We start from the raw sequence: 10,908 nt of genomic DNA, 5'->3' as shown, positions 1-10,908 counted from the left end.
ATGTTTTAATCGAGCCTGCTCGCGAGCTTTCGAGCCGAGCTTTGGTCTGCTCAAGCTTGGCTCGTTTACGAACTGAGCCAGTAAATCATGTTCACGAGCGGCTCGTTTACAAATCGAGCCGAGTCGAGCCGAATTTTTATCGAGCCGCTCATGAGCGGCTCTGTTCATTTACAGCCCTAGGGGGATCAAAGGGGGCATTCCCCCCTCCCCCCAACCCCAACCCCAAAAATTCTCCAAAACCACGTCGTTTTGGTTTATAGGTTATTTAAAAAACAGAACAGAGACCACGCGTGAGGCACCCTCTTCTCTTCTCCTGAAATCTTCGCTCTCGCGTTCCTCTTTCCTCGCCACTGCTCGCAATTTGCATCGCCTCCTCCCTCCTCTCTCTCACGCGGCACCATCTCCTCATCCAGCAGCCAGCGTCGCCTTCTCTCCTCTCCGGCCGGCCGGCAGCGACTGTCTCTCCAACAACAGGTTAGTTTAGCTTATTTTTTTCCTTTAAATTTAAATTTTAGGTTAAATAAAATGTTAGGTTAAATTAATTTTAGGTTAATGGATATTGTGAATTAGTTAGTTTGTTGTTAATTATTAGTTAGTTTGATACATGTTTCCACTTTACAGCTTCTTTGGATTCATTGTTCTGCACTTGATTTGATTATGTTTGCTATCAATATATACTTCTGGAGAAGATACAGAGTGAATTATGCATTCATTTTCGGATTTAAACAAGGAACAGAACTAGGCTATACACAAGTTCTTCTACTCAGTTTTGGTATTGGAGTACTAGCTTTAATGAGTGTTCTTGCTAATCTTGACATGGAAATGGACCCGAAAACCTTAGAAAACCTTAGTTTGTTGTTAATTGTTAGTTAGTTTGGTAGTTAATTGTTATCCTTAATTTTAGTTTAAAATGAAATGGAAGGACAAAAAATGTATTGTTAGTGCTATGGTTCCATTTTTCTTCATTTTAATTTGATTATGGATTCAAACTTTTCCAGTAACCTTATTTGCATTTCTTTTATATCAAGCTACGACAGATAGTAGATGTCAATTGACACCTCGTAATCGTCGTTCTACTCAGCATTAGAAGTTTTTTTTTTTTAATTTTAAGACATTTTGTATCGAATGGCAATTATGTACTACAGTATTTTTTTTTTCAATTAATGTTATTTTGTCTAAAAATTTTTTACATAGAGTTTTGCCCCTCCTCCCTCAAATCCTTGATTCGCCACTGAAAATGGGTATCGTGTTATGTCAACATGCTATGTCGACAAATATTAACATGTCAAATTTCTTATTTTATAGACGAGAAATATGAAAGTTTTTAGGCTATATTATACGGACAGTATTTTTCACATGGATCTTGATGATCACGTGAATTTGGTCATTCACCGTTAGATATAGGTTGATTAAATCTAAGCCTTAGGATGCTTTGAATCTCCAACTTTGGATTTTAATCAGCCTACATCTAACGGTGAATGACCAAATTCACTGTGGTCATTAGGGTCCATGTGAACACTACTGGTGAACTTTATTTTTCCCATGGTAAGAAAAGATCTCTCAATTTTTATAACCTTAGAATCACATTTTCCATAGAATTATCATTTTGGATTTTATAAATTACTATTTTTCTCTAAACAACTATTTTTTCTCTCTTAACCAACCAAACACCATCTAAATGATCTTAAAATAATAAAAAAAAAAATTCAATACAATAAAATAAAAAAAAGTTCAAGAATTTAATTGCTGAATATCATGTTCATCTATACAATGGATAATCTCCCATTTTAAAGTTCAGTAGATAATAAAACCGAAGACAGAGTTGGGGGCCATAAGTGTAATTTACGGCCCAGAAACCAATAGTGAAGAACTGAACATATAGTTAGCAGTTACACCGTCCACCTTCTGCTCTGCTATTTTGGTCGGCGGCGCCGTAGTCCTCTCCTCCTCGTTGGTTTCTTTTGATTCTACTACGAAGAGCAATTTCTTTTCTTGGTAAGCAATTTCTGATTCTGATATATGTTCATACCCAAACTACACATTTGATGAAGAGATACAGCCCTAACTTTAAGACCTTTTTCACCTCTCTCAGGTTTCTTTGGCCGTATTCTCGTGTCTAGTATTTAGCTTGTACATTTTTCTATGAACACTCTGCCAATTTTGCTTCTCGTTGTTACTTAGTGAATCCTGGCTGCTCTTAGAGTCGTTTTGCTTCTCATTTATTGCTTAGTCATATGCTCTTTTCAGTGTCACTGCATATCGATTCTAGGTTTCTTCTCCATGTTGTTAAGACCTGAAGATTATGATCTTAGTTGCAGTTCTCCACGCATATTTGTGCTTCACATGCCCTTAATTCATTCTGTATAACTTCGGTTCTGCCATTTACCTTTGAAAAAATTGATGTATATTCGTGCCCCTTTTTGCTTATGATTAGAACATGTGCTGTTTTTTACTATAATTGATGGGATGGCTGGCACATATGCAAAGTGAACATTAGTAATGAATCATGTCATAAATCCAGAATCTTATCTTTCCAATATTTGAAAGCCTTTGTTCTATGTCATAAGTTAGGTTTTCTTTTCCAATTGTTATACCAGGACCAACTGTTCATACTCTTGAGTCTTGATTCTAGAATCTGTTATTTGAAATGTCTGTTTATATACAATTAATGGATGAAATGCTATTTCAGATATTGGAATTAAATGCTTTAGCAGATATTGCAATTAAATGCTTTAGCTGATTGCCCATTTTCTTATCTTAGTCGATAGAACATAAGCCGAACTTCTAAGGTTATCATGATATCATATCTGATTAAGAAGAGCACTTCAATTGATTGAGAGAGAACATATTCAATAAATGTTTTAGCTGAATGGCATTGATTTTCATAATAAATCATTGCACAGTGTTATGCATCTAAGCGCTGTAGTTTTACTTCTGAATCAACATTATGATTGTCATATTTATTATCTCATCTGGAAACATATGTGATTCTGCGTTAACATGAACTGGATTAAGTTGAATTCTTAAAATATTCTTTTACCAACTCTATTACATTTTTTTTGAAACAATAGTTATAAAACTGTACCAGCAAGCAGTAATGTTTTCAATGGCTACAGATAAATTGAGCTAGCTGAGCTTGTATGTGTTTGCTGATAGAATATATATTTAAATAAGTATTATATAATAAAAGATGGTATCTTAGTTCATACATGAGTAAGGGTTGTATCAGAGCTTTAGTTGTGTAGGCATCTGAGGTTTGATTTAAAAAGTCAAATGCATACTGTGTGTATAGCATACCTCTATGGTCATAACATACCTTTATGTTTGTTGTTTGAGGAATTAGCTGTTTAACTCTCTCAGTTTGGAGGTTTAGATCTTATTGAATTTGCATCTGGTTCATCTTCTGTTTTATGTGGTGAACCGATTGCATCTTGGATTTTCTGCTATTGGAATATTAAAACTCCAATGTTGCAGTATGCTCTTGATATGTTTATATATTTTCCATCTGTTCTTTGCCTTCATTTTGCAATTTGTTCTGTTTTCATTGCAAAATAGATTTTGAATTATAAACTGAAGTTTTGTTAAGAAGAAGTTTTGTGGAATTCCTTGTTACTATTGGTTTTTCTTAGATGATAAATTGAACTTTTATTCGGTGGGTTATTCATGTAACAATGAATTTAATTGCTGGTTTTTTCAGACTTTAATGGTACAAAGAATAAAATTATTGTTGTAGAATTTATTTGGAAAAGAAAATAAATAAAATTAATGGGGAGAGAAATCGAGGAATGCGGATTCCCTGGGGGCGGGGCGGGAACATTCATCAAATTTTCCTTGTTTCATTTTCGGGGATAGGGACTTCCTGTTAGATTGGGGAACAGGGACAAAAGATGTATTCACCGTCACCGCCCCACCCTTTTTACAACCCTAATAACCTTAGGATTTATTTACATAAATGGGTGTAAACAGAAACACATCTTTATTGTAATATATTGCGTATTTATTTACAGGTAATTTGTTCAAGCCTGTTCTGCTGGGAAGATGAAGAAAATGATAGCCTTAGGATTTGAGGGTTCAGCCAACAAGATAGGAGTCGGGGTTGTAACCTTAGATGGAACAATTTTATCAAATCCTCGCCACACTTACATCACCCCTCCTGGCCAGGGATTCTTACCCCGTGAAACTGCCCATCATCATTTAGAACATGTGCTTCCATTGGTTAAATCTGCTTTGGAAACTGCTCAGGTAACCCCTGATGACATTGATTGCCTCTGTTACACTAAGGGGCCAGGCATGGGAGCACCACTGCAAGTTTCTGCTATCGTTATTCGTGTTCTTTCTCAGCTGTGGAAGAAGCCCATTGTTGCGGTTAACCACTGTGTTGCACATATAGAGATGGGTAGGATTGTGACCGGGGCAGATGATCCTGTTGTGTTGTATGTTAGTGGTGGGAATACACAGGTTATTGCCTACAGTGAAGGGCGGTATAGAATCTTTGGGGAGACTATTGATATTGCTGTTGGTAATTGTCTGGATCGATTTGCTAGGGTTTTAGAACTCTCCAATGATCCTGCCCCTGGATATAATATCGAACAGGTATTCCATATTAGTAGACCTAAATTAGTTTTCTTAGTTGTGCTTTGCCTGCTCAACTTAAATTATCTTGTATCTTAACTTGAAACATATTTTTCTTAATCAGCTTGCTAAGAAAGGAGAACAATTCATAGACCTTCCTTACGTTGTTAAAGGGATGGATGTTTCTTTTAGTGGAATTTTGAGCTTCATTGAAACAACTGCAGAGGAGAAGCTTAAAAGTAACGAATGCACACCTGCAGATTTGTGCTACTCCCTACAGGTACCTACTTTAAGTCCATGTATGCCTTAGAGTCAAACAAATATCGTATGCCAAGCTATGAGCATAGTTATTAAAGCCGCAAGGCTCAGGCGCGCGCCTGAGCGACACAAGGTGCACTAAAGAAAAATAATATATAAAGTCATAAATAACAACAAATTAACGTTTCTAAAATGCAACAAATAGTCAAATGATAAATCCAATTATCTATAATCCCAATTATAAATTCTTTCATGAAATCCGATTTAACTATTAACTCATAAAAATAGGTTCTAAATCCAAAGACTCTAGTTCAACAAATCCTAAGTTAATTAAGTAAATGTCTAATAACTATTTTTCATCAAGACTAAAGTCTCCGTAGTTCATATTCATCGCTCGTCAAAGTCATCACCACTATCACCATGTCCAACATCAAATTCATCTTCAAGGTTCTCAGTCTCATCCTCTTCATCTTCAAGGTACGCATCTACAAAGCCAGATTTTTCTTCCTCTTTATCTCCAAGAACAGTAAGATTTCTTTCTCAAACACTAAGCTTAGGCCTAGCAGTTGAAGTAGAGTATTCATAATATCTTTTCTAAATCTAGTATGATAAACACTTCCTTGAACCGTAGATGATATAGATAGGGAAAGGTTGAGATCGAAAAAGTCACTTTTTAACTTGGAACTCTAAAAAAACTGTGCACTTATAAAATTGCGCCTGAGCGCTAGGCTCACAAAGGTGCGCTCCTCTTGAACAGAGTCTGCCTTTTCACTTATGAGGCGACATGCTTGGAGCCTAGAGCCGGAGGCGTGCCTTTGAGAACTATGGGTATAAGCTGTATATGATTATTAGTTGAGAAGTCTATATGCTAACTGTTATATGATGCAGGAAACAGTGTTTGCTATGCTTGTGGAGATCACAGAACGAGCAATGGCACATTGTGACAAGAAGGATGTTCTTATTGTTGGTGGAGTGGGCTGCAATGAACGATTGCAAGAGATGATGAGAATAATGTGCGCAGAACGAGGTGGAAATCTCTATGCCACCGATGACAGGTATTGCATCGACAACGGAGCAATGATTGCTTATACTGGTCTACTTGCTTTTGCTCACGGCACAACAACTCCACTCGAAGAATCAACATTCACCCAGAGGTTCCGAACTGATGAGGTGCATGCAATCTGGAGAGAGAAAGAGGAATCAACATGTGTGAATTGAATTGGAGGATAGGGGTCTACGCTACAGAACCCCAGGCTAGAGGTATGCAATTTCTCATGTTGCTAAAAGTTGAATCAATGTTGAAATTGCTTTTCGAGGATCGCTTTTATTTCTCATTTGGAGTAGCAAATTGTTGTATATGTTTAAGCAGTAGGTAATTGTAGTTATGCAAAAAATGTCTTTTCTTTCTTAAAAAGGACTATGAAGAATATGTCAACCCCATACATGGTTATTTTGTGAGTCTGCTGTTGTAGGAGTTCTATTGATAAATGTCAAACACTTATTTGAAGCATTGTCAGGCCATATTTGTAGAAATCCTTATAATTAATTTGTGGAATAGATTTTATTATTCCGTCGATGAATGCCGATAGAAAGGGGGGATGATGTGCAAACTGTCAAAAGAAATTAACAAGTGTTAGATATAACAAACTTGAGACAACATTTTCACAGACCAAGGCTTTCACAGGAAAACATTTCCTTCGCTCTTTTGTTCTGCCATTTTCACTTCCACCATTCCAGATCTAATCGAATCCGGCATCAAATTCGAAATCCACATCGTTCTTCCATCTTTGTTTCTCTCCTCCTTTACCTCTCGTCGGTCCTCAGTCCATCTCTCACTCTTTCGAATCTCTGGTTTCTGAACATTGAGTTTTGCTTGATTGGGTACTGGTTTTTGAGTCTCTAGTCTGCTATTAATGGTTAATGTTTATGTAGTATATGACTTACGTGGTTAGAAGTGTTCCGCAACATACTAAGAACCGTAGCGACAAAATGTAAGTCTGTTCATGTCCGTTGTTCTTTTTCTTTTTTTCCTTGGATTTCATCTTTACTGAATTACAATTTATGAAGGTGTAAATAATTTATTAGTCCCTACTTTTTTACATAATACATTGTGTAGTCTCCCTATTTTGAAAACATATTATAAGGTCTCTATCTTTTATCACATTTAACCCTTTGGTCCTTTTGCATATTTTTTTAGATTTTTAATCAAACATATCTTAGCTTTCAGGACAACATAGTGCTACAAAATGACCCTGTTACTTTATTATTTTTTGTCTGCTATTTTGTCACGGGGTCAGAGTTCTCACGCAAAGGCAACTCCCGTGCGGCACCTCAAGTTGCGACACAACTCCTTGAGGCCAGCCTTGCCATCTCCGTGCTCGCTGGTTTTCGCCCTCCCATGGGCTCATCAGAGGAGCGGGATCAGCTCCTGAACCAGTTTAGTGCCTAGATGTACACCCATCCGAGGATAGGATGCAATCTTTATAGCACGTACTCAACCTTATCGCTAATCCCGCGTCTCACGTTTCACGTTCAACCAGCAAGCATCCGCTCTATCTGCGCATCACGAACTTCGGTCGTGACACATTTATGCCGAATCTTACTGTTAAAAGTCTTAAAAAATTCTACAGAATGACAACAGATTAGCCTTTTCAAAATTAGTTTTTTGGATTCAATAAGCTCTTTCAAACCTCTATTTACCAAACAGTGCCATATTTGTTAGGCAAGGAAGATTCTTTCTTGTTTCTTGATATCTCAACAGGGGGTTTTGTATTATATGAGAATAGGGGTAGGGATAGAGATTGAGATAAGAATAAGGATAAAAAATTGAAATAAGGATAAAAATAAGATATGAAGGTTTACTATCTCATGTTTGTTATGTAGAATAGAGATATGGATAAAATGATTCATTTTACTATATTATCTTTATCCAAATTTAAATAAATCTATATATTATTGTATTATAAATTAAGAATGAAATTAATTAAATTTAATTTATCAGAATGAAATTAATTAAATTTAATTTATCATTCTAACTTGAAAAATACTTGGAAAATTACGTTAAATTTTTAAAATACAAAAAATAAAACAACAAATATATTTAAGATAATATATTAATATATTTAGTACTAAGTTATCTCGTTTTTTTATCTCTAACCAACTTTCTATATTTCTTCTAACAAACACTCCGCAATTCCTAAGAAATGCTTTAGAAGTTCCGAGTGTTTGCTCTTTATTGTGGGGGTGAACGTGATGAAAGATTTTTAAAGATGAACCGTAAAATGTCACTTTTTATGATAGTATATTGGATGCAGAGTGTTTATAGAAAAACAAATTTATCACGTTGGTTTTCACTTCATCTCCAACTTCCCAAAACCCAATTAGAACAAGCATCCATATAAATAAAGATTCAAATAGAATTTGTCTAGCCATAAGAGAAAAAATGTCAGAATAATTGACCATAGAACTGAGGATAATTGACTTTTATTTATAGTACAAATGACTAATTTTACGGTAAACATTTTAGTTCCGTTTCGTTTTTTCAGTCAATATCATTTTCCACATAAATACTCCGTAAAATTCTTCTAGAGCATCTCTAGTGGGTGTAAATTCTTTGTTACTTTTTTTAAAGAGTTGTTACTAATCACTAGAGAGAGTGTTATCTAATTTAGTTTGTTACTAGAATTAGTAACAACCATTCTCTCTCTGAATTATTTAGAATTTCTCTCAAAACTATTTTTGAACTTTTTTTAGTTAAAAGTCTATTTAATGCCTTAAAAGTCTATTTTAATTCCTCAATCTAATTTTTTTTTCCTTCTTTTCTTGTTTGAGCCCAAGCCTACGTTTGTTTAATAAGCTTGAGCTACGCTGTGTGAAAGGAAATGTTTTTTTTTTTTCTAATTATGAGCGAGTTAGCCTATCTATAGCAAGGGGTCTTTTCTTGCTGGACTTGAATGTTTACCTTATTATTAGTATGAAAAAAGAAAAGAGGCAACCAGGGCTAGCTTGTTTCCACTGGCGGCGGGCGGACGAGTCACAAAATCCAATAGTTTCATTTTCCTTCTTGTTCATCAATCGAGAATCAAGACAAAGCGGGCACTACGGTAAGATGTGAAAATACTCAATCCCATTCCGACCTCGATACTTGCACCATATGTACTGAGACTATTCGGGAGATATGATCCAAGTTCGGCAAATAAATAAAAAGTAGATCGTTCAACAACATATCACAGCCCGATAAGTAAATATCATACCTTTCATTTCTCTCCTTTAAAGTGAAGCGATTACCTACCTTATAGTTGCGCTATGTGTAGCCTTGCACCAAAAGGAGTTGGATATAAAAGGCGTGCTAAGATCGATCTATGTCAAACTTCTCCTATGCTTTTTTTTGTGATTCAATATCGACATTAGAAATATGTGCGGAAAGACCGATTATGAATAATATTGAATAAATTATTAATTGTATATGTCAAATTGTATATGTCAGAACAAGTGGGTCATATTAAAATTAGAAAAAAAAAACAAACTTTTCTAATAGTGTGTTATTTAAAAATGTTACTTTTATTTAGGTAGACGTGGTAAGTATATTACTTACCATTATACATGCTTTTAGTAATCACGTTAAAATTTTACTATGAAGGCAATATCGAATCGTTTCAAATTGGTATTTCCAACTATTAGAGTAAGTAGATCATTACCAATAATTTTGAAAGTAAAATTAGTATTTATCCCCATAATTAAATATAACTTGATTCATAAAAATAAAATAAAAAATAAAATCATAATTAGAAACAAACAATAAACCACCATTACACACTAAAAAATAATTAATTACTCTTTTAACCTAATGAAAAAAATTACAATATTGCTCTAATCTCAACAAACAAAGATGTTTTTTTACCTGCTAACTAGTTTCACCACTCCAACCATTGTAGCTACCAGCGAGCAAAATGTTAAAAAACCCGAACCAAACTACTAATCCGAATTGATCCGGGTTTTTTCAATTTCGCTCACCTCTAAACTCTAACGTGGTGTGAAATCAACTGACATATCATCACCCGAACAGTTCAGAATTCCGAATTACCCAATTCGGTGTAGCCACGTGGCAAAAAACAAAAAATATTTACATAAAACAAAATAAAACCCACTCACTGAGTCTAACTCAAAGCAGTAAATCCACCCCCTTTCATCATTTGCATAAACTCAATAAAATTAACCCTTCCATCACCATCAACATCAACCTTATTAATCATAGTTCTACAATCCTCCAAACTTCTCCCTTGTTTAAGCCCAAGTGAACCCAGCACAGATTTCAATTCATCAACACTAATAAACCCATCTCCATTTTGATCAAACACATCAAAAGCTTCCTTCATATTCCCATCATCGTCTTCCTCCAGATCCCCATCTTTCTCATTCATAATCGAATTATACAAATCCCTAAACTCATCAATATCCACACACCCATCGCCATCCACATCGATGTTCCCAATCATCTGGGTTAATTCCTTATCCGGGATAAAGATACCCATGTTCTCCAGCGAATCGTTCAATTCCGTCTTGGTGATGCGTCCGTCGCCGTTTTTGTCGAACATCTGGAAGACGTGTTTGAGCTCTGTTGAGTCCATTCTTTTTTGGGGGAAATCGGAGGGGGGAGTCGGGAGAGTTGGGGTTGTTAAGAAAGATCTGAGCTTTTTCGGGATTAGGAAGAGGAGAAAGGAATTGAGAAGGTTGTAGAGATGGAAAATTCTGTGAAATGTTGATGGCATTTGGAATTTAGGAAGTGGAGAAGAAGAAGATGGAGATTTATGAAATGTGAAATGGTTTATGTTGGGGAAGGTGTAGATATAAAGGAAGAAGAAGAAGTTAGGTTGTCGTTTTAGAGCTGGCCACTTTTTTATATTATTATTTGACTTTATCATTACGCGTAAAGGCAGGTATTTTATGGGGCTAATTTAATTTCCTACCAAAAATTTCAATTTATTTCATGTATTTAATTTTTGGGTAATTAATTTATTAGTCCCTATATTTTAACAAAACACATTGTTTAGTCCCTGTATTTTCAAAAACACATGGTAA

At 35.3% G+C, this 10,908-nt stretch overlaps 2 protein-coding genes across 2 annotated transcripts; one reads left to right on the top strand and one right to left on the bottom strand.

Moving 5' to 3' along the window:
- Window positions 1-287: 287 nt before the first annotated feature.
- On the top strand, window positions 288-6,340 carry LOC136223204 (uncharacterized). The gene is made up of 4 exons (XM_066011087.1): window positions 288-474; window positions 4,008-4,593; window positions 4,697-4,852; window positions 5,719-6,340. Exons 2-4 carry the CDS (start codon window positions 4,039-4,041, stop codon window positions 6,046-6,048), a joined length of 1,041 nt encoding a protein of 346 aa, XP_065867159.1. The 5' UTR covers window positions 288-474; window positions 4,008-4,038; the 3' UTR covers window positions 6,049-6,340.
- A 3,251-nt stretch (window positions 6,341-9,591) lies between these two features.
- Window positions 9,592-10,662, bottom strand: LOC136224489 (calmodulin-like protein 7). The gene has a single exon (XM_066012840.1). The coding sequence runs from the start codon at window positions 10,596-10,598 to the stop codon at window positions 9,987-9,989; it is 612 nt and encodes a 203-aa protein (XP_065868912.1). The 5' UTR covers window positions 10,599-10,662; the 3' UTR covers window positions 9,592-9,986.
- Window positions 10,663-10,908: the final 246 nt, after the last annotated feature.

This window comes from Euphorbia lathyris, chromosome 3, assembly GCF_963576675.1.
Source record: "Euphorbia lathyris chromosome 3, ddEupLath1.1, whole genome shotgun sequence".
In the NCBI taxonomy this organism is placed as follows: Eukaryota; Viridiplantae; Streptophyta; class Magnoliopsida; order Malpighiales; family Euphorbiaceae; genus Euphorbia; species Euphorbia lathyris.
This window is presented reverse-complemented; position numbering and strand designations above follow the sequence as displayed.